We start from the raw sequence: 24,981 nt of genomic DNA, 5'->3' as shown, positions 1-24,981 counted from the left end.
TTTAAATATGTTTGTGTGTGTATAATTAGATTATATATATATATATATATATATATATATATATGTGTGTGTGTGTGTTTATTGAAGCAAACAAAAAATAACCACTTACTGGGATTTTTCATTTATTTTTAAAATTAATTTGTGCATTTTTACACTAAGAAAGAGTTCAACATTTTCCCTGTATAGCTACCCACTCTACCTCACCACTACCATCAGTGAGCACTGGTAAAAAGCCGCAGTTATTTGCGTAGTTTTGATTTGAGGTCCGCTACGATAGCAGCCCTTGCAGCTTCAGTATACGTCTCGTAGCTTTGTGCAACGTATTGTAGCGGCGACTTAAATTGAAATCTTTCATGGCAGATAGCGTCTCTAAGCAGACTAAGCACAGGTTTGCCTTTACATTCTGTTAATAGATAACATTCTTTCACTTGAAAGACACGATTTTCTTGATCAAGTTTTCTCTTTCCTCCGCCGCATACGGCCCGCGGGCCGCCAGTTGCCCATCCCTGTTGTAGAGTCTCACACAAAATAAGTTATGGAGGCTTTTTTGCAAGGTAATAGAAGCTTGAACACTTCAACACCATAAACACCATCAATCTGACACTTCTAATAGCAAAAAAAAAAACACGCTCTACAACCACAAACAAAAGCAAGATGCATAAAAAGGAAAAGAAACAAATGTTGCACAAGTACTCACAATATACAGAGGTAAGAGTCCATACTGAAGGTACTCCTTAGATTAGCCAGTGTGTTGTGGAGTGGGTGGGAGGAGTTGTCCAGGATGGTCTTCACTCTTGCCAACATCCTCCTTTCTGGCACTGTGTTCAAAGAGTTCAGCTCCACCTCTACAACAACCATGGCCTTGTGGATCAGTTTGTTGAGTCTATTAGTGCCTGCTACTCTCAGCCTGCTGTTCCAGCATGCAACAGCGTACAGGACTCATAGAACATCCTCAACATTGTTCAGCAGATGTTGAAGGACCTTCTGGTAGAGTGCCTCAGTGTACACTGACCAGTCCAGTTTATTGTCAAAGCGCACTCCCAGATATTTCTAATCCTCAAAAATGTCCACATGGGCCCCCCCAGATGGTAATAGGGATCACAGGAGCCTTTTTTCGTCCTCATGTCCACAACCAGTTCTTTTGTCTTTGTCACATTCAGTTCCAAGAAGTTTCCCACCACAGTTCTGTACTCAGCCTCCTTACCATCACTGATACATTCTGCTACCACAGAGTCATCAGAAAACTTCTGAAGGTGGCAGGACTCTGTCTGGTAGTTGAAGTCCGTGGTGTAGATGATGAAGAGGAAGGGGGAGAGGACTGTCCCCTGTGGAGCCCCAGTGCTGCTAACCACCCTGTCTGACACACACTGTTGCAGCCGCAAATACTGTGGTCTTCCAGTGAGGTAGTCAACGATCCAGGACACCAGGGGGGGATTCAACCTGCATTGCTTTGAGCTTCTCACTCAGAAGGGTCAGGCTGATGGTGTTAAAAGCACTGGAAAAGTCAAAGAATGTGACACTCACAGTGCTCGCCGGTTTATCCAGGTGAGCATATGCACGGTTGAGCATCCTCGACTTCAAGTCATGGCTGGTAGGCGAACTGGAGATGGTCCAGTTGAGTGTCGACCATGTCTCGCAGCTGTACCAGAACAAGTCGCTCAAAGGTCTTCATTATGTGGAAGGTCAGGGCCACCGGTCTGTAGTCACTGGGGCTACTGCGGCGTGGCACTGGCATTGATAGAATATCACTTGTATTTTTGGCACTGGCACGAAGCATAATGTCTTTCACAGCACAGGTACCCTCCGTAGATTCAGGCTCATGTTGAAAACCAGTTGAAAGAAAGACAGCTGGGTGGCACAGGCCCTAAGCACTCTGGGGCAGACTGTCCTCTCCATGTGGCACTCACTGAGTGCACTCCAGTCCTGCAGTGAGGGGTAGGTCTCCTCTGACCACCTTTTCACTGGTGACTGGTTGTTTCACAACCAGGGGCACATAGCAGTATTTGAGGTGAACCAGATTATGGTCTGACCTTCCCCCCGTGGGCAGGTCACGGGGGGAAGGAAGTAAGATCTATATGCATCCCTCACGTTGTCATACAGCAAATCCAGTGTCCTCTCCTCTCTGGTAGGGCAGTGAACATACTGTGTGAAATTAGTCAGTGTTTTTGTCATAGACACATGATTGCAAAACAGACCAAACATCCAAATGCCAGTAATCTGACAGTAATCTCAATGACAGCGTGACGTCACATGCCACGGTTTGCAGATGGTAAACAGTGATGGTGATAACAAAGGGAATTTCCCTCAGCAGGAAATGCGGCCTGAGCCCCACAGCCAGCAGTTCAATATCAGGGCAGCAGACATGTTCCTTGGTCGTGATGTGGTTAGGGTTACACCACGTCACAGCACAGCAGTAAAGTAGTCGGTACAACCCCTGCTTTCCATAGATGTCAACTTGACAAGCAATTTCTTTTTGGGTAATTCTGTTTTTTCTGCTATTACTGTCATATAGCTTTATCCTTGAGAAATGTGACTGTCTAGAATATTAACAGTAGCTTATGTGAATTGCCAAGTGAACCATTCAAAATTGGCCAGTTTGGTATTTGCCCATAGGATATTCCTTAGCTTAGCTTATTCAGTTATTTGTGCTAAGCTAAGCTAATGGGCATCTGACAGTAGCTTCATGTTTAAAGGACATGTATGAAAGTGGCATTGTCTTATGTAAATCTTCTGAACTGCTGCTAGGTGGATTTTGTTAGGTTACCTCCGGACAGAATCAAGCAATCTGAAACAACCAGCTTTTTTATATGCTAAGCTAATTAAAAGCGTTAACATTGCTGGTAGTTTATAAACTCGAGATAAAGCCAGGCTAACTTTTTTCCCTCTTGTTTCCAGTCTTTGTGCTAAGCTAAACTACCAGTGCCACCAAAGTGGCCTTTCTCTGACTGACTCTGCTCTCTCTTGCCTTTTTTTCTAGTCCCCACCAAAAGGTGCCACCATCCCTTATCGCCCAAAGCCTGCCTCCACACCAGTAATTTTTTCTGGTGGCCAGGTAAGTATCGAGGTAGCCTAGCTCATTACTTACCATTTATGAACTCAACAGGAGATAGTTGAGACAGATAGCTGATGTAGAAAGCGCTCAACTAACAACACATGAGATAAGGGATTCTATCCAAAGTCTGTGGGTAGATTAGTGCGCAAAAACTCCATGGTTAAGATTAGGAAATGACTGTAGATTTGATTTAAAGTAATTAAACATGTTCCTCAAGTCACTGTAGACTGTTGAATCAGTGTGGTGTGCCTAAACATATTTTTCTATGGCTGTTGTACTGCACAGTTTGCAGTTGAACCGCTGCAGTTATTTTGGCAGAAACTATGTGATCATGTTACTAATAGGTATCTAAGTATCTAAGTTATTTTTGTTATAATTTAGCATTAGTTGTATGTTTAAATACACAAAAAATATTGTGTGACAAATTACCTCACGCAGCCATGTAAATGATGGCTGTTCACTGTCAGTATTAATAGCACAAGTAGTGTGGCATTATCATTTTGCCACTGTTTTATTGGGAAGTAGGCCTGAGTTGGCTTGGTTGAACAGCATTGGTTGGGTGTGTTGTGCGCATACATGACATGAGTGTCAGCAGGAAAGCTGCTGAAAAATCAGCATGCACAAAAGACAAATTTGAGAAAAACAGTACTTAACTACTTGTAATGACTGCAATTTAGATGATTTTCTTTTGTCCACATTGGATGTTCAATGAAATGCAAGGCACATTTGAAGTGTTTAGACATCATAATGCACAAGTCTGTTTTGGTAAATTAGATAAACAGGGAGGACAGGAACACACACCTGTGCAACATAGAAAAATCACATACAGATATTCTACATAAATACTACTTTTGCAAGGCATGACAATGTCCAAAAGGTGTCCAGCATTGATTGAACATATTCGTAAGGTACAGTTTTTTAAAGTGTCAGTTTGGATTTCTTTACATTATATAGCGGTTCCTGGTGTTGTGTCCGTGCCAAAGTTTGAATTGTGTTGCATGCACCAAAAATACTGAATGCTCTGCCTAATTTTACACATATACAGTGTAGGCTGAGATTTGAATAATTATTCACTTGAGTTTTGTTAAGTTAAATTTTTTGAATTAAAGATGGAACAGGAGAACCAAAGATGATGCTCAAGTTACATTGCAAATGTAAAATTGCACATTATGTATGCTGGCTACTGATATAACGTGAAAGATAAGTAGCATTTCTGGCTGATCATTTCTCAGCCTTGGATGTACAAGGTCTCCATATTAACTTATATATCACAGTCTGTGACTGCACTAGTAGGCTAATGTCATTCACCGTAATATCACACAATGCCACTCAAGCTACTGAAAAACCTGATAAATTTGTAGTCACCAGATCTAAATTGTTATTTAAGTGAGTAAAGAGGCTTTAAGCAGAGCTTAGTTTGTACGCACTGATTTGTTCTATGCATGATGTTTTCCCCCCTCTTGATGCCAAAATCTGTCTATTTTTTCACCCTCCCAGGCCTACACAATTCAGGGACAGTATGCCATACCACACCCAGATGTGAGTTCTTAGTCTATTAATTTACAAGTTACACTTGTGTCATAATTACATTACATAATTATACATGAGCTCTTTTAGGTAAAGGCGAGTCATTTACTCACTGTGTGTCTGTTGTTCAAGGTAAAACTGAACCTCACCCACCTGACAGATTTGGTCAGACAGTAATGACAGTTTTGATGTAGACATCTCTTGTCTTGAGAGCGTCACAAGATCTATCTTGTGTCGGATCCACTAATTCAAAGTTGGACAGTGATTGAAACCAGTGGATATGGTGGCTGATGGTACAATATGTAAAAAATAAAAAAAAAAAAAAAAAAAATCCGTCCCTCATTCCTGATGGAAATGATAACACAGCAGAAGATGGACATCATGTTGGGGTGAGACCAGCTGCTCTGACACCCACGTAAAACAAAAGGTTCGCTGGGTGTGAGTTATGCGTGAATCATTTCTTAATGTTAATCTGCTCAAGACTGGATACCTACTTAAAAAACACAAAGGACTATTTAATTAGAGGAAGCAGGTACAAAAGAAAAAAAGTCCAATTATGTAGCAATTGACGTCTCTATTATAGTCATACGTAATACAGACATTTCTTTTCTCCTACTTTTTGTCCACCACCCATTGTCATTGCTTCCTACATCATTGTTTCTTCACTCTAGCTTTGGTTGGATTCATTTCTCAGTGTGACCTGTGTAACAGTAACTTCTTAGTTCTACTTTCCCTTCTAACCCTTCAGCAGTTGACCAAGCTCCACCAGTTGGCTATGCAGCAAACCCCCTTTACCCCTCTCGGACAGACCACCCCTGCTTTCCCTGGTACGTACCCACAAGGCCCTATAGATACTTCATTTTTAATCTCTCCCTAGCTTGCACCTTATCTCTCTTTTGACACAGCATGCCTTGCCCCCTGTGGTTTTTATCCTTCTTTGATTTTTTTCTATGTATATTTTTTCTCTTGGCTCTTTCTGATATTATGCCAGTGAAAGAAAAAAAAAATACTTTAAACAATGTCTCTTTGCAACAGGACACATTTCTTCCTCTGACATATTTTTAGGGGGTTTTACCTTCTTCTCAAGGTGAAAACATTCCACATTAAAACAATATTTTTATTTTTTTACCATCAACTCAATTCAGGTGTTTCTATGGAGAGAGATATGTCTCAATATTATGCGTATATGCAAACACCGCAATCCACGCATATGATATAATAAGCACAAAGTCAAAATTCGTGACTTGTAAATTGGTATTTGCACAAAGGTGTAATGATTTATTCAAATGTTTGGACACTTGCAAATTAAATCATACCAATTTGTAAAAACATATCACTTCTGACATGTGCATCTGTCTTGAAATTTCATTTGTGTCTCTTACTACTGTACGTACTGTGTGTGAAGTGTTGAATCTGCATTTGCAGATCATCCCTGCTACCGCTTGCGTAATTTTGAGACATTCCTTTCGCCTTTTTCCAATCCGATCCGTACGCGAAGGTCTGAATCCATGCAAGAATCCACCCTGCCCCCCAAAAAATATTCCAGCAGGTGGCAGTGTTGATCCTGCTTTACCGATGTACATTCATTCCCCACTCTATGAAGTGCTGATTAGTGGTGTGCAGTACTGCTAGATTTGGTATCGATCCGATACCAAGTAAATACAGGGCTAGTATTGCCGATACCGATATCAATACTTTTGAATAATTACGATGGATGCATTATCAATCTGAATCAATATAATTCTGAATTAATTTTCATGACATTTAAGTGTGATTTGCCTTTTTCCATTATTAATCAGTTAAAATCCAGTACAGAATTTGGGCAAAGTTTATAAGTAAATCTCAATAAAAGTTTTTGTTCAGAAACACCACAAAATGATCCCTTGAGGACAAATAAAAACAAATAATTTTTCAGGCAGAGTGTTCAGAACCTACAATACAATTATAAAACTAAATCTCTCCCTTCATTGCACTTCTTTCTGGATTTGGATGTACAAAATTATCACTCCACAACAAATATTATAAATAATGTAAGGAAGTGTTTAGGAAGTACAATACAATACAAAAATAAGACAACATTTCTCCCCTTTAGTGCACTTTTTTCTTCTTTTCAGGGGTCTGTCGGGGCCAGGGGGCGGGGGATTTTAAAAATTTCCATATGCTTATACAAGTTTGTTGTGTTACCACTGTATCTACAGCAGGGGTGCCCACAATTTTTTGGCTTGCGATCTACTTTTACAATGACCAAGTCAAAGTGATCTACCCCTATATATATACACACATATATATATATATATATATATATATATATATATATATACACATATATATTTATAAAAATAATCTGGATCAAATATGGCACATAAATTAAGTGGCTGAGTTAAGGCTGAATTAAGGTTGACATCAGGAACTGTTTCTGAAAATAGTTTGGCCCACCATAGGGCCAGATTAGGGCCAGCTCTGGTTGCAGTTTGGCTGAGTTGTGGGCCTTATGTGGCACACATGTTGGATGCCAGATGTGGGCCACATAAGGGCCGCAGTTCATTCATGCATGTGGGCCAAGTGCAGCTGGGTTGTGTGGCCCATCACTGGGCCAGACTAGTTTTGCTATGGGGGAATGAGCATAGGTCTTGGCATGAGAATCAATGGAAATTGGAGAAAACCGATCAGATCATTGTAATATTGAAGTAAATTAAGGTTTCTGTCCCTGCTAGCTTAAAACAGAGTCTCATGCCAAATCCAGAGATCCTGAAGACCTTCTATGACTCTGTAGTGGCATCAGTCATCCTGTATGGAGTGGTCTGCTGGAACAGTGGCATCACCCCTTGGACTCAGTGAGGGAGGTGGGTGACAGGAGAGTTCTGGCTAAACTGTCCTCCATGCTGGACAATGGGTCCCACCCCCTGCATGGTGACCTGACAGGACTGAGGAGCAGCTTCAGTGACAGACTGCTTCACCCTTGACGTGTGAAGGAACGATACAGAAGGTCTTTCCTTCCTGCTGCTGTTAGGCTCCACAACGAGCACTCCTAATATGTGCAATATTATTACACCTTATGGTGTAATAACACCAGTCTGTGCAATATGTCTATTATCTGTTCTATCTCTGCCATTTCTGCATGCTGTTGCAAACTGCAGTTTCCCCATTGTGGGACAAATAAATGTTTTCTTATTCTTATTCTTATTATTATAGCTTTCAGAAAAATATTGTTAGTGACACGCCCCTTTTTCGTTACTTAGTTCGTGCCTCGTGTAAGCTAAGTCGACTAGCCTGCTAGCAAGCTGCAAATGATAATTTTGGTGAAGCCAAATGCAACATAACAACACAAACATTGCCTGCTGGCCAAGGTAATTCAACATCCATAAAACAGTAATTTGTCCAAATTCAAAACACGTTGTCAAATCTGGGTGTAAGAGCCAAATCAGGTGAAAATGTTGTTTTCAGAAGTTTGCACAATATTAATTAACATTTGAACACTTAGAATTAAGATCTAATTTGCTTATGATAGTTTATCGTTTAATATGATTTTTTTTTGTACAAGTCTGATGCCTGGTGACGTACGCCGCTGTTCTCAGTGATTAGACAGGTGTGCGCTTTTGATTAGTCAAGTGTGTGCTATGATTCAGACAGTGTGAGGAGTTTTGGATGCAAACAGCTTTTTACTGTGTCCAAGCCTTAGTAAACAAATGCAACTTGTACTTTATGTTGGATTAAATTCAAGAACGAACTACAATCACGTTTCAGGGAATTATTTTCTTCTTTGGGTTGGATACGAGTCAGAAACCGTCTGCTGCGGACGCCGAAGGAAGTGGCTTGATAAAGGAACGAAAACTAAAACTGAAATTTTGCCACTACACACTACACCTTGGCATGAGACTCTGTTTCAAGCTAGCAGGGACAGAAACCTTCATTTACTTCAATATTACAATGATCTGATCGGTTTTCACAAATTTTCATTGATTCTCATGCCAAGACCTATGCTATCGGTCATTCCCCCATAGCAAAACTGGTCTGGCCCAGTGATGGGCCACACAACCCAGCTGCACTTGGCCCACATGCTTGAATGAATTGTGGCCCTTATGTGGTCCACATCTGGCATCCAACATGTGTGCCACATAAGGCCCACAACTCAGCCAAACTGCAACCAGAGCTGCAGAGGTGTATAAAGTACTTTAAAAAAAAGTAAAAGTACAAATACCATAACTGAAAATGACTTTGGTAAAAGTTAAAGTCACCGATAAGAAAACCACTTGAGTAAAAGTCTTAAAGTAGCTCACATTAAATGTACTTAAGTATCAAAAGTATCTTGTGAAAAAATATACTCAAGTATCATAAGTACAAGTAAAGTAGAAAGTATTTTTATAGTACGCATAAAAAGAAGCAAAACAACCAAAAATGGTTCTCCCCTTGTTCTCTTTATTTCACTTTCAGGTGAATGAAATGTGGTATGATAAAACAAAAACAAAAAAACTTGTAGAGTGAGTGAATCAAGTGTCTGCCTGAGAACAAAATAAAGCGTCTGTCTGCCTAAGAACACAAAAAAGTGCCTCCTATCTCCTAGTCACGGGTGACTGTCATCTTCTACCGAAGGAGATGCTGTCAGTGTGGTAACGTCTTCTGTATCTTCCTCATCTTCCTCATCAGCGTTAACTGCGGAGGTAGCCATGTTGATGTCTGCCGCCCTGCGCATCCTGCCCTTTCCTCTAAACCTGAGAGTACCGTACGTTGTTCCTCTTGTCCTCTCAGACACGCCCATTCCAGATAATCCTTCGATGATTAATTATATTTCTATTTTAATTTGTAACGAGTAACGAGGTGGCAAACGTCACAGTAACAGAGTAAAAGTATATTTTTTAACTTTTAAATGTAGTAGAGTAAAAGTCCTGATTAAAAAAAAAAACCTCAAGTCAAGTACAGATAATAAGTACATCTACTTCGTTACTATACACCTCTGGGAAATATGCTTACAATATATTCTTTCACTTTCACGTTTTTTGTGGTAAATTAAATGTGAAGATTGATATCACCCTGATGCTGCTATCTAGCCAATACGTAGTGCAGTTTAACAAAAGCCTAACAACTTTTAGCCGTATCATCCACTGAGCAATGCCTTTAAAACTGTAAATCGGAATTAGGGTGCTTTCACACCTAGGTCTTTCAGCGTTTATCCCACAGGTCGGTTCATTTGGACTGGTGTGAACACAGCAATCGCACTCTGTTCTGGAACAAATGAACCTAGCTGAGCCCGGTTAAGCTGAGTTTGTAGTCATCCATCCCTTTTATTGGCGAAGATGGCAAGCTCACGCCCTATTCTATGCTATTTTCTATGCCGTTTTCTTTGCCATATTCTTTGCCATAACCTGACATACTCCCGGCTGGCCTTAGGCAGATGGGTCCCTCCATATGAGCTGGGTTCTGCTCAAGGTTTCTTCCTGTTAAAAGGGAGTTTTTCCTTGCCACCGTCGCCTTCAGGCTTGCTCTGGGGGTTTCAGGCTGGGTTTTTGTAAAGCGTCTTGAGACGATTTGTATTGTTATTGATGCTATATAAATAAAATTGAATTGAATTGAATTGAAATGTAATTACGTATTGAATAAAATAATTTCACTGGTGTAGCCCCTTACTGCGTAAGCTTCCCATAGACCTGTTGCTGGAGTATGAACCACGAGAGGATAGTGTCAGCCCAGTCGCTCTCCGAAGTGGCTTGTTTGTAGGGTGAACACACAGATTGACACAACTATCCTAATATTATACTAGATGATCGCAAGCGATCATAAAGGGGTCCATGTCGTGGCGAAGTTGTCCCTGAGCAGGATGCAGAGGCATAAGCGGGTTGGACACGGTCGAATACTCCAGAAGTTATAGGCCTTAAAGTCATATGAAATGTTTCCGTGTCACCTGCAGCGCCCCCCTGTAGAAGTAATGTCACGCAACATAATAGGCATGTAAACAATATTTTACAGACTGTATGCCAAATTTCAAGTTGGCTATTGCAGTTTTTGAGATATTGAAATGTTACTTTTGTAGCACCCCCTAGAGACCAAGAGTCACACAATTTGGGGTGCTTGTACAGAATCATAGTATTATTAATGATCTAAAGTTTGATTAAGTTTGGGTATATACTGTACTTCACAAAAGATTAGCTTTTGAGTTATACTGTTGCACGCCATAAAATGAATTAGCCATTGACTTTGTTGTCAATAATCCCGCTAAAGTTATTTTGAGAAATTTTCATTATCTTTGTCCATAAATGATACATGCCAAGTTTGGTGAGAATTGGATGAACGGGCTAGGAAGATTTGATTTTGCTTTGAGGTGCAATTGGCAAGCAGAAATGGGCGTGGTCCATTAGAACCAGGGCTATGTAAGGAATCAGAGGGAGAAAGAATTTTGTTTCTAGGGCACATGGTTCTCGAGATATGAGCCAAAATGTAAATTGGCTTATTATAGCGCCACCTAGGTGTAGGCATATGTATTGACATCTTGACAAAGTGGAATGCTAGGACCAGGTTACCAGGTTTGATGCCTTTCACCCTTGCAGATGGTCCTGGGCAGACACTTTTATCTTAGCAGAATAAGATTAATCAATAAGGTGAAGAAGAAGAAAAATCACATTAAAATAAATAGGGATCCTGCAACTTTGTTGCATGGACCCCTAATAACCAAATAGTTTACCTGATGTGTCTTTGGAGGAATTTGCATCTGACAAAGGTGTATGGCAGCGCACTGCTCTTCCTTTGGACGTGAGTGGCAACAGCATTGCAGATCATTCTCATTACATACTGTATATATCAGGGATGGGCAACTGGTGGCCCAGGGGCCGCACACGGCCCGCGACCTCACTCGAAGTGGCCCTTACATTAATTTTTGAAAATTATAAAAATGTGTCTTCTGCGGCACTGAATCAGTTGTAATGACACAGTTGGCCACTTGATAGCGCCTCTAATGCAGACGCCGCCTCGTACACGCTTCCACTGGGTGTTCTCCACTAGTGAAGAAGAGGCGTTTCGCCGTGGCTAAGAGCGGAGGAGAGGGAAAACTTGATCGAGAAAATCGTGTGTGTGTTTCAGGTGAAATGAGAAAAATATGATCTGTTCACAGAATGTAAAAGCAAACCTATGTGCTTAGTCTGCTTCGAGACAATATCTGCCATGAAAGATTTCAATTTAACTTGCCTCTACAACACGTTGCACAAAACTAAAAACGAGAAGTATACTGAAGCTGCAAGGGCTGCTACCTCAGATCAAAAGTACGCAAACAACAGCGACTTTTTACCAGTGCCCACTGCTGGTAGTGGTGAGGTAGAGTGGGTATACAGGGAAAATGTTAAACTCTTTCTTAGCGTAAAAATGCACAGATTAGTTCTTGCAATTAATGTTTGTCTGCTGTTCTGCAGCTTTCTGCCATCCTTGAGATGGATGGTGATTTGTATGTTTTATTTTCATATATATATATATATATATATATATATAATGGCAGTTTTATCATATCTGGTTAAGTGTGGGGTCCTATGTGGCCCTCTGGTAGTGTCGATGAAAAATTGTGGCCACCTCCATCATTTAGGTTGCCCATCCCTGGTATATATGTAAGTGTATTCTATACATAGCCTAGATTTTTGATCAAACTCAACATGTTCTCCATGTACAGAACACTGGTACATGAAGCACTTGACAGCAATAAATGCCAGTGACCACGCCTGCTGCCTGTGCTCCACTATAGATTTGATTATTTACTGATTTCCTGAAATACATTTTATTTTCACAAAATGATGACCAGGGACGGACTGGCCATCTGGCATACCGGGCATTTTCCTGGTGGGCCAACATGCTATTTGGGCCAGTCCCGATGCTTTTTTTTAAAATTTATGTATTAAATAAACCAGTAGATCAGTGGCCCGATTGACACTGGGCTGTCCCAACAGCTTTTGTGTGTTAAACACCAACCCCTTTCGCTTTGGTCCTGCCTGCATAATGCATTCGGCAAAAGAAAAAAAAAAGTCAGTTCAAGAGTTTGTTTCCTAACCACTGGCCCTTGACACACGCTGTCATCTGAAATTCAAATGGGGTCGCCTGAAATGTCTAGTAATAGATAAAAAAATTACTGATAAAAATATTTTTTTCAACTAATTATTATTCTTTTTAAAATTATGATTAAAAACACCACACACAATCTTAAACTATATTCTTTCAATTTTCATGAATATAAATCGAGTTCAAAATAAAATATCTGCGCTGGCGCATCTTTATTGACGTGACTGCACAAAGCGCATCACGCATTACATTCGTGAGTGGCAGGGGAGTAATTCTGGTTTGGAGCAAGAGATGAGTACCCAGAGATCTCACTGTGAGCTCTAAAACGGCTGGTTCCTTTTGCAAGCACATACCTGTGTAAAACTGGATTTAGTGCAGGGTTTCCGCTAGAAAAAAATGGCACCGGCAGGTTTTCAATTTACCGGAAATTCCGGTAAGATATTATCTGAATTTATTGACCTTAAAATGCTAAATGATATGCAGGCTATATAACAATGGTATTAAAGCATATCAATTTATAATCGTTTTATTGAAAGTGCCATTTTTTAAAACTTTTTACGCGTTTTGTGAAGTGTGCAGCAGCTGAATTTTTGCTGCAGCGCTGTTTTGATTCGGTTCTGCATTAGTAGTGTAAAACCCGGATCTTTCGAGGGATTCGGATCATTCCGAGTCAATATGAGCAGGGTTGTGCAAGTCACTTGAGTCACTTGACCCAAATGGCCCGATTGCAAAAGAAAGTGTTCCCATTATTCACTCGAGACCAGAGTTTGCGCTATACTTTTTCGTTGTCTGTCATTTTGACTGACAGGGTCGTAAAAATCCCGTCATAATCTATTTTTACCCGTCACTTTAATTCTTTAAAATGATAATAAAATTTCTTTTCAGTATTGACAGTATTGACTTTAAATGGAAGGGGGAAAAGGATATGTACTCAGACCAGGACTGCTAGCGGTAACAGCTCTTAGATGGCACCATAGGGTTGAAGCGCTTCGGTGGTATGCAAACTCTTTCACTTTGCACAATTTGCACAAAACTCTGCTTTTATCAAGGCTTCCATCAGGTAGTTTTTTAAAATAAAATTTGCCTTCCATCAGTCCTAGCAACGTGCTTGATTCCTCCATCCATTTAGGTAGCCGTTAGCCGCATATATATTTCTATATCTATAGATATAGACATATACATATATATTGTATACATGTCTATGGTTAGCTGAGCTTTGATGTGTGCATCAGTGTAATCGGTGAACCAGGAAATCGTGCACTGACAAAAGTTCCGCCATGTTTGGAATGCAAACTGTGATTAGAGACAAGAGCCAATTAATAACCTCGCCACCAAGTGGTCAGGGGTGGGAACTGCAATCTGTCAAAATGACAGATGGCCTTCAGATTTTTCCATCACAGTTTTAAAAAACCGGTCAATGACGGAAAATATTCGGTTAAAGCGACCCCTGCTCGAGACATAATAAAGCATAGTCAACACCAAAGAACGGATTATTACAGTTACCTGTGATTGCCATTTATAAGCTGGTTAAGTTTCGCTTCTCTATAGTGCGTAGTGAGCGGCGAACAAGTCGGGTAGTACGTTTTGCTTCTCTGCCGAGTGAGATATAAGATGTTTGAATGGTGCCGTTTATTGATTATATATCAATCAAATATGGTAGGACTCTACTGAGCCGGTTAAATAGACGTCTAGATTCCTGAAGGCTCTCCTCTTGTCATTCAGCAGAGTCCTCAGGTCACTAGTAATCCATGGCTTGTTGTGTTGTATTCTCACAGAATTTAATGTATTCCGTGATGCAGTACGCCATGCTGCTGATGTGTTCCGTATGAGGCTGGCAGAGTGCCTCCTAGTCAGTGTACTCAAAGCAGTCCTGCAGGGCCTCCTCAGCCTCCTGTGTCCACCTCCTTACAGTCTTTTTGGACACAGGCTGCCGTTGAACAAGCGGGACATACTTAGGAGTTAACAGGACAAGGTTGTGATCTGACCTGTGTGGGGGGGAAGGGGAGTGGTACTGTATGCATTGAGGGCATTTGCATGCAGCAGCTCTAGGGTTTTGTTGTCACGGGTGTGACAAGTCTGTGAGGATTCTGTCCATTTATCACCATAAAGGCGTTTGGCTGCTGCATCTGCAGACAGGAGATGGTGGTGAGGAGCAATCTTTTCAAAATGGCGGGAAAAAATGACAGGCGGAAATGGGCGTGGTCTAGTCCATTAGAACCAGGGCTATGTAAGGAATCACAGGGAGAAATAATTTTGTTTCTAGGGCACACAGTGGAAGGAATACTTTGAGGAGCTCCTCAATCCCACCAACATGTGTTCCATAGAGGAAACAGAGCCAGAGGGCCTGGGGTTGGATCGTCCAATCTCTGGGGCAGAAGTTGCCATGGTAGTGAAACAACTAGGCGGCGGTGGAGCTCCAGGAGCGGATGAGATCCGCATTGGGTATCTCAAGGCTCTGGATGTTGTAGGGCTGTCCTGGTTGACACGCCTCTGCAACATTGCATGGACATCGGGGGCAGTACCTCTGGAGTGGCAGACCGGGGTGGTGGTCCCCATCTTTAAAAAAGGGGACCAGAGGGTGTGTTCGAACTATAGGGGGATCACACTCCTCAGCCTCCCCGGCGAGGTCTATGCCAGGATGCTGGAAAAGTGGATGGCCCCTTACTAAGGGCCATTCAGTCCCTGTACCAAAGGAGTGCGAGTTCGGTCCGTGTAGCCGGTAGTAAGTCGGACCTGTTCCCAGTGAGGGTTGGACTCCAGGGCTGTCCTTTGTCACCGGTTCTGTTCATAATTTTTATGGACAGAATTTCTAGGCGCAGCCGGGTGGGGGAGGGTGTCGGGTTCGGTGATTGGAGGATCTCGTCCCTGCTTTTTGTGGGGCGCTGTGCGTGAGAAAGGGAAAGGGGAGGGGGGCGTGGGGGACAGTTCACCTCTGGGTTTCTCCCAAATTGAACGGACGGGGGGGAATCCACTGTATAAACGGGCTAAAGTCAGTCACACCTTGACTTTCTTCCATATAACACACATTTCATTCTTAATATTATAAATACAGGCCTAGAATTCCTGCACATTTTTGTTTTTTATGAATTGTGTGAAATGGCCCAATAAAAATAGGTAATACAAAACGATTATGTCACTATGGAGTGAAATTAGTCTCAAAATGGTCACAAATGCATGTTCCATGATCCACACGTGAAACATGACATTTACAAATGCATACAACGATTTGTGTGTGAATTTTGGGGGTCTCAAATGCGTACCAAGCTATCTGAATGTGTGTGATTGTTTTGAAAATTCACAAATCAGATCGTTCAACTTCTCATCCTCTTCATTTTCAAAAGACTTCCTCCGCTTACCAGTGTCTAAGCCTACGCATACGGATCGGCAGATACGGACAGATCAGGCTGTGCACGCACACGTTGGGGCGCTTGGAGAGGGTCTCGCCCGGGGAGTAATTCAATGCAGAACCGCCACTGGTTGTGGTGAAGAGAGAGCTATGCCGAAAAGCGAAGCTCTCAATTTACCGGTCGATCTACGTTCCAACCCTCACCTATGGTCATGAACTTTGGGTAATGACCGTAAGAACAAGATCGCGAATACAAGCGGCCAAAATGAGCTTCCTTCGCAGGGTGGCCGGGCTCAGCCTTAGAGATAGGGTAAGGAGCTCGGACATACGGGAGGAGCTCAGAGTAGAACCGCTGTGCCTCCACGTCGGTCAGTTGAGGTGGCTAGGGCATCTGGTAAGGATGCCTCCCGGGAGAGGTGTTTCGGGCATGTCCCACCGGAAGGAGACCTCGAGGCCGACCCAGGACATGATGGAGGGATTATATCTCTCGTCTGGCCTGGGAACGCCTGGGGGTTCCTCCGGAGGAGCTGGCTGAAGTGGCTGGGGAGAGGGCTGTCTGGGCTTCCCTGCTGAAGCTGCTGCCCCTGGATAACAAAAAGACAAGGCGAGACGAGAGGCACACGGTTCTTGAGATATGAGGCAAAACGTAAATTAGCTTATTATAGCGCCACCTAGCGGCAGGCATGTGTATTGACACCTTGACAAAGTGACATGCTAGGACTTCTATCAAGTTAGAAGGTTTGATGCCTTTCGCCCTTGCAGTTTGTCCCGGGCAGACACTTTAGCTACGCAGAAAAAGAGGAATCATTATTATTAGTAGATGATTGCAAGCGATCATAAAGGGGTCCATGCCGTGGCGAAGTCGTCCCCAAGCAGGACGCAGAGGCAATAGTCATCAGTAGCGCCCCCTATAGACCGTATTGCATGAAACTTGGTGGACTTGTAAGGAGTCATCCACAGACTATTGTTGTCAAATTTCAAACGGTTTACTGCGGTGGTTTGGTGAGATATAAACATGTAGCCCGAATTTCACAAATCTTGGAATGATTGTACGCAGGCATATTATAATGACGGTCAGGGGCGTAGCACCAAATTCTGGGCCCTGTACACTCTTAATGTCAGTGGGGCCCTGTCCATCCCAGTGCATGAAGCGAGCGAGCAAAAAAAAAAAAAATGGGGGCATTTATTTATAAATGGACAAGCATAAGTAGGGTTTTAAGCTAAAATCAGATCAGATTATATTGATGACTGGTTCTTTCATTCACCACCTGAATTGATGCATTTGGCCTACTTGTGCTCAAACACCTACAAACATTAGGCTACATCTGGTTTGTGTACTAACGTTTTGATCCATGACAATTTTGATTTAAAAACATTTATTCTTGAACAGGAGCCAACAACTGTACACAGAGAATCAAATTCAGAAAAATAAATAAAGCCTTGCTAAAGCCTTACACGAGATGTAAGGATGTAATTTACATCCCAGTAAATGCCCACTGACTGGGTCTTTTTATTTGCAAAGTCACTGGTAAGATTTCTGAAACTGGTTAATGTTGACAATTAACGTTAGCTGGCCCATAATCATCTTTACTTGTAACAGCAAGCAGCCTGGTTGGCAAACTTTAGCATACAAACATCGGCAACTGACAAACTGCATGCTGTCTGGACTACGACAACGATGACGTTAATTGGAGCAAATAAAGTAAACTTCACCTTTCGGAAAGAAAGCAGTTGCTTCCCCTCATTCTGCCTTATTTCTTTTTCTTTCCGCTCTTTCTTTTTCTGGTACCCCGATTTGTGTTTTTTGGGCAGCATGATGAAAGCTAGCCTCCAGGTCATTGAGTCTGGGCTCACTGACCTACTTGTCGCCGGCCGCTGTCTATAGGCGGACTAAACCATTTTGCCTCTCCAAGAGGGGGCCCCCAGAATGTCCAATATGTTGGGAGGGCTGTGACACAAAGTTCATTCTCTCAGTTGATGTTATCAGTATATTTAAAATACATTATGACACCAATTCATTGCAGGGCCCAATTAAAAAATAAATAAAAAATAATTTTAAAAATTAATTATAAAAATGAAAATAGATTAATTCAAATTCAGTTCCAGGTAGGAACCTGGGTAGTCAGGTCCCCTTTTCCCCCAAATACCATGCCCATGATGACAGTTACTAAGTTTCATAAGGATTGGGTAAGTACTTCAAACGTTATAGGCCTTAAAGTCATGTGAAATGTTTCTGTGTCACCTGTAGCACCCCCTGTAGACGTAATTTCACACAACTTGATGGGCATCTACACAATATGTTATGATTGTGTATGCCAAATTTCATGAAGTTAGCTATTGCAGTTTTGGAGATATTAAAATGTTGCTTTTGTAGCGACCCCTAGAGATTAAGGGTCACAAAAGTTGGGGTGCTTGTACAGAATCATATTATTATCAATAATATGAAGTTTGATTAAGTTTGGGTATATACTTCACAAAATATGAGCTTTGAAGTTATCCTGCGCCACGCCGTAAAAATTAATTAGCCATTAACTTTGTAATCAATAACCCTGCTAAAGTTCTTTTGAGAACTTTTCATTATCTTTGTCCATAAATGATACATGTTAAGTTTGGTGAAAATTGGATGACCGGGCTGGGGAGAGTTGATTTTGCTTTGAGGTGCAGAAAAAAATGGCAGTTGGAAATGGGCGTGGCTTAGTCTGTTAGAACCAGGGCCTTCCTTGTTCCCTAATCCTGTACTCCTGCTCATCCTATGTGGTTCCTTTTAATTATGTTTTTATGACTAATGGTCCAATGTGTTTTTCTGTATTATTTATTTTAATCCTTGTTATCCACTGTACAGCACTTTGGTCAGTCTATGCTGTGTTTAAATGTGCTTTATAAATTCAGTTTACTTACTTAAATTTACTTACTTACTATAAGGAATCAGAGGGAGAATTGTTTGTTTCTAGGGCACACGGTTCTCGAGATATGAGGCAAAACGTAAATTGGCTTATTGTAGCGCCACCTAGCTGTAGGCATGTGTATTGACACCTTGGCAAAGTGAAATGCTAAGACTTCTACCAAGTTACCAACTTTGATGCCTTTTGCCCTTGCAGTTTGTCCTGGGCAGACACTTTTAGGGACACAGAAAAAACAGAAGAAGAAAAAGAAGAAGAAAAATCGTAAGAAAAAAAGTATACAGTTTCTTCCCTGCCACTCAATGAAGGCGGACACATCTCTCCCTCTCTCTCCTCTCCCTTATCTTCCCTGCTTTGCTTCTCATGTCTCGTCCTGTCTTGTCTCAAACTATGGGAGCCTCTCTCCGCATTGCTCTCCAAATTTAAAATCATGGAATTGGTCAACTGGTCTCTCAACGCAATTGACAGAATCTTCTCGACGAGAAGCTCGGGTTCGGGGGAAGCTGTCTGCCCTGATGGAACGTTTGCCGCTGGATACATGATGGACTCCTGGGAGAAGTGGAGGGTCATGTGCCTGGGGACTCTTTCCGTCAAGGACATTGAGGATCTTTACATATTTGGAACCATGATAACAGGCTATCTGCTGATTGGATTAGGCATTGCCCTGGTGTATCGGAAAATTAGGAAGACAGTGTCAGCAGTCCAAAGCCCCATGAAGCTGCCCGACATGACTGATGGAGTGAGCAGAGCTGTCAGTGCTCAGACTGTGGGTATAAACCGCAACATGGAAAACACCTTGGAAAGAGCTATCAGCATACTGACTGTGGTTATAAATCGCAACATGGATAACATCTTGGACAGAGCTGTTTGTGCTCAGACTGTGGTCATTAACTGCAACATGGAGAACATCTTGGAGAAGCTTTCGGCTTTGCTAAGGCGAATGGATCGATTTGATGGATCGATTTGAAGACCAGAATGGACAAATAGAGTAAGATGTGTCTTACTCCACTAAACCAGACTATAGAGGGGCAGCGGAGCTCACTCTCCAACAGACTGATCCAGCTCCGCTCCCACAGTGAACGCTACAGGATGTCATTCATACCATTCTCTGTCCAGCTGTACAACAACTCACCTTTCTGTGATAGATAACTCTATGTTATTAATGTTAATGGACACTTTTGCACCTTACACCTTACCCTGTATATATAATTTATATTCTTCCTTCTCTATTTCTTGTACATTTGTACCATATGCTAATATGCTAATTTGTAAATTTTTGCTTATACTATTTTTATTTTATCTTACTAGATTTTATTTTACTTATTTTTTATTTCTATTTTATTTAATTTAATCTTTTTTTATCTGAGGTTCTTAAGAGTGTTTTTTTATGTACAACTAAGCTACTGTGACCAAGCAATTTCCCTTGTGGATGAATAACGTTTATCAAGTCTAAGTCTATTGAAATGCGACTACTCGCCCTAACCCAAACAATCATAATCTAATCTGCATTCCGGCCCCTGAGCAGCTGGAACAGCCCCCCCCCCCCAGGAGATCGCTGCAGTGAGACGCTCTGTCCTATTCCTCACTCCCTTCCTTCACGGACACCTGTTGATGGTTGACTCCGTCTGGGACCTGATCAGGGACGTCTCCATGGCAACCTGCTGTGTTATCGCGATGACATCCTGCGAACTGAGGCACTGATTGGGAGGCTAGACGAAGCGACTCTCCAGGCTTATGTGCACACACGCACCCACGGACACTTACACACATGCACATATGCAATACACCTCCCTACCCCCGAATCCCACGCCTTCGCCGCTTTCACCCCCCAGTGCAACAGGCAGGGTCCAAAGGCGGCGCCGTAGTTGGCTGTGGCCGGGGGATGCCTGTCTGCGCTGGAACACCTCCACCCCCCTTTCCCCAGTCCCCTGGTGCAAGTTGTTTTTGAGTTCTTATGTTGTAAAGTGTGCTCATATGTGCTTATTGCTGCGGTTTCTTTTCCCGGTCCCACACTGTACTCCCCCAGAAGAGTGTAGTCTGGGAGCTGCTTTTTTTATCCTCCCCTCTCCTCTTTTTTTTTCTTCCCTTTTTCCTCCCCCCACTATTGTAATTTCCCCATTGCGGGATCAATAAAGGTTTCATTCATTCATTCATTCATACTGCAATATAGTGCAATTATATTTTGGGGTCCATGCAACGAAGCTGATTTTGTTGCGATTTTTATTCTTATTTCTTCCGATTTTTCTTCTTCTTCTTTTTCTTCTTCTGTTTTCTCTGTGTCCCTAAAAGTGTCTGCCCAGGACAAACTGCAAGGCTTTAGATTTATTGAAGATCCTTATCTAATCCATGCTCCACAAGCATACATGCGTGTAAAGGTTTCAACTGTGTTAAAGTGACTTCCATTTACATTTAAATGTCCTTTTTTATATACCGTTGCTCCCTAACTCAGGTTTGGATGCCAGTCCACCAGCCAGCACCCATGAACTCACCATTCCTAATGATGTGAGTAATGCTGGTTTCTTGAGACTGCCGATTGAGGAATATGTTACAAAAATATGTTGAGTCTTTGAATTTCCATCAATTCAAATGATTCTAAGAAGTGAAAATATGTGGCCTAACACCAAAAATCATTCAGACTTGTCATAGAGAACACCAGTGTTCTTCACTGAACATTTAATAGGAAAGATGGAAGCTATAACTGTTAATAAACAGATATGGGAAACATTGACAAGTAATATGAACAAAAGAACATTGTCAACAATGATCCTTCAAATTTAAGTTCTTGTGGTTGGTAGAATGTTCCCCTGTCAGCTGATCTGCTGACCATGCTGTCATTAATCAAACAAATTGTCCTTAATTTAAATTAAACTTACATCATTTCACGACCCATTAAACTTTCTCTGATGTATTAAGCATCAAATGTAAATGTTTATCAGCATAAAGGCCCTTCACAACCAAGCTCCATCATTTCTGCCTGAACTTCTCCAGTTATATGCACCCTCGTGTACTCTCAGATCCTCCTCAGTCACCCAACTTATTGCACCACTTGCCTGTCTGTCCACCAAGGGTTTCAGAGCTTTCAGTCGCTCAGCTTCATGCCTTTTACAACATTTGCCCACCTGACATTCGAAACATAGATTCTGTGACAACCTTCAAATCCAGACTACTTTTTAAAATAGCTTACTCCATTTAACCCAATTTCCCACTTATCTCAATTATATATACTTTTAAATCTGCATTTATTTATATTGTATTGTATGTTTTATTTTTATGGTGTTTTATGTATCACTTCAGGTTCAAAGATTTCTCATTTTTTCCTGCAGCTAATAGGCTGCATTATTGGACGCCAGGGAACCAAAATAAATGAGATTCGACAGATGTCTGGGGCACAGATCAAAATTGCAAACGCTATGGAGGGCTCGTCAGAGCGCCAGATCACCATCACAGGGACCCCTGCTAACATCAGCCTGGCCCAGTATCTCATCAATGCCAGGTAACCTTTTAACTCTAACCACTGGGCTCCAACACAGTCTAAAAGATAAAGGCAACACTGGAATACTCCTCACTTATCCAAGAAAACCCCTTTCTTTGATAGTGCTAAGAAATGCCTTCTTGTTTAGCTTTCACATTTATGACACTGATGACATGATGAGTGGCCAGAACATGCACAATATCGGTCAGGTTGAGGACAGATAAGGCCACAAATAATGTGGGCTTTCATTGAATTTTCTGCAAGAACACTCTTTGCAAGTAAGTGGGCATGACCAGCTATTGCAACAAGTATGTAAGAATGAGTAAATTGGATGATCATTAAATGGTCAGTGTCTACCCCAGTTTAGAAAGTTGCTTAGAAATTTGTTCATGATAGATTTTTAAAATCACACAAAATTTTATAGAATCTCAAGCAAACCTAAAATAGCAAATACAGTATAACTACTGGTAGATGTTATTCTTGTACATAAGCCATGTGATTAACTGAAAATAAAAACAACTCCAAGACAAAGTCTATAAAACTCCAGGACAATACAGGGCTGTTTAGTAAGATCATGGTATGTGATCCCAGTAAACTACTTTTGTTACTTTTGGTATTTTTCTTGCCATGCACCACTAACTCGTTTTCCCCTTTATCCACTGAAACCTCCAAGTCATTATCAGCCATGAAAAATAAAGTAAAATCAGCAGCTCTGAGAAAACCGTTCATCACAGATATCCATAGGCTGCCTACACCTCAAAGTCTAATGTTATCGGCATGACAGGAGAACCCAAATGCTCAACAAATGCCACTTTGTGTTTTTGACTTCAGAAGGGGATTTCAGAGAACAGTCCACAAAGAAACTAATGACTGCTGCTTTCCCACAATTCCAATGGCAGGTTCAGGGACGTGGCTGCTATGTGGAATGACCCCTCATCCATGACAACATCCTGAGCAGACCCCAACTATTTATTTAGCATGCATCATTCCAAAAATTATACCGTATTTATTTTTGTGGTTATAATATTAGATGATTTTGCCTATTCAGTCCTATTGTGTCATTGTCTACAAAGCTTAAAATGAATAAAAAGTGGAAATAAAAAAATGCTGAGAAAAAAAAGACTAGTCACTAAAAATGACTGCCATTGAGCAATACTGTTAGATAGAGTAATATGATGCCTTTTTCATAGAACACAGAGGTGATATATAGCTATTTAATGATGAATTTATTTATTTATTTATTTATTTATTTATTTATTTATTTATTTGGGGCAGCACAGTGGCGAGGTGGTTAGCACTGATGCCTCACAGAGAGAAAGTCACCGGTTCAAATCCATGAGCTGGCTGGGCCCTTCTGTGTGGAGTTTGCATGTTCTCCCTGTGTCTGCGTGGATTCTCTCCGGGTGCTCCGGCTTCCTCCCACCGTCCAAAGACATGCTGGTTAGGTTAACTGGTGATTCTAAATTGGCCGTAGGTGTGAGTGTGAGTGTGAATGGTTGTCTGTCTCTCTGTGTTAGCCCTGCAATGGAGGGCTGCAACTGGCGACCTGTCCAGGGTGTACCCTCGCCTCTCGCCCGATGACAGCTGGGATAGGCTCCAGCAGACCCCCGCGACCCTTAACAGGACTAAGCGGGTATAGAAGATGAATGAATGAATATTTGTTTATTTTTTCAGTTAAATGTATGGTTTCAGGGGAGGGTTTGTACTATATGGTTATGTTGCCATAGCTGTAGAAATGTTTTATGTGAATGGGTACAATGAAAATATGTGTCTGCAGACCAAATGTGGCAGGAGATCCAAGCACAAAGGCAGCCATTGCAGCATAACCTCCACATTCAAGCAAATGTTCTTAATTCACTGTTGTTTAATTTTCTCTTGCTTTATATTTCTATTCTACTACCATGGCATCTCATGCACTGCCTTGTTTCACCCCATGTTTTAACATGTCACTGTATTGTTCTTGCTTTCTTTCAAACTGCTAGCACCTGAAAGTCAATGCAAAGGAAACCTAAAGTTTGGTTTGAATCAAAGTTACACCTCCTCCAGTCCACATCATTATATGTTGACCCATTTCTTGGACAATGCATTACTCAACACAAAATGTTCAACAAGCAACTTTAAAGAACTCACACTGATTTTGCCTTTCATGAAATTAGTGTCTTACTGTGTACTTGAAGAAATTTGCCTGTTTCAGTGTTGGATGTACACTATAGAATGCCCTGCATGATGACAAAACCTTGTGCATTTCAAATTCATGAGAAAAAAAAAACACAGGTGAAAAACCGACTAGAGAAGGGGACTGGAATGGATGTGTCACTCTGACTCCAGTTTGGGTGTAAGCCACGAGTGTAAGCCATGCTAATCCACAAATATCAGTCAATTCTCAGTTTGGTGGGAGAACTGACAAAAAAAACTATGGGGGAAAAAAATGAAAACGTGTCAAGTAAAGGACTACAGTGAAGATTGACATTCCAATGCATGCATTTAATGAACCCCATTTTATTCACCTATACTCCACAATCATGCAATAATGTTATCCATGCTGCCATCTCATAGCAACCACAAGAGGCATGAGCTGTATGGAAAGGTCTGAGAAGTGCCTGTTTGCATTCACATCCAACTTGTTTCAGGGGGTTTGAAAGCTCCTGGGATGTAA

At 41.5% G+C, this 24,981-nt stretch overlaps 1 protein-coding gene across 5 annotated transcripts in view; it reads left to right on the top strand.

The window, feature by feature from the left end:
- Positions 1 to 22,350, top strand: part of LOC311488366 (poly(rC)-binding protein 3) — a gene marked incomplete at both ends in the record, with an annotated part of 36,626 nt that extends 14,276 nt beyond the window's left edge. The window contains 5 exons of one of the 5 annotated variants that reach the window (XM_084545018.1): positions 2,978 to 3,052; positions 4,550 to 4,591; positions 5,331 to 5,406; positions 21,303 to 21,355; positions 22,177 to 22,350. In XM_084545018.1, the coding sequence (XP_084401144.1) occupies positions 2,978 to 3,052; positions 4,550 to 4,591; positions 5,331 to 5,406; positions 21,303 to 21,355; positions 22,177 to 22,350 (420 nt within the window). Of the gene's footprint in view, positions 1 to 2,977; positions 3,053 to 4,549; positions 4,592 to 5,327; positions 5,411 to 21,246; positions 21,356 to 22,176 lie in introns of all 5 variants that reach the window. The other 4 variants (XM_084545016.1, XM_084545017.1, XM_084545015.1 and 1 more) reach the window with 4 other exon arrangements.
- Positions 22,351 to 24,981: the final 2,631 nt, after the last annotated feature.

This window comes from Chelon labrosus, assembly GCF_963514085.1.
Source record: "Chelon labrosus genome assembly, chromosome: 5".
In the NCBI taxonomy this organism is placed as follows: Eukaryota; Metazoa; Chordata; class Actinopteri; order Mugiliformes; family Mugilidae; genus Chelon; species Chelon labrosus.
This window is presented reverse-complemented; position numbering and strand designations above follow the sequence as displayed.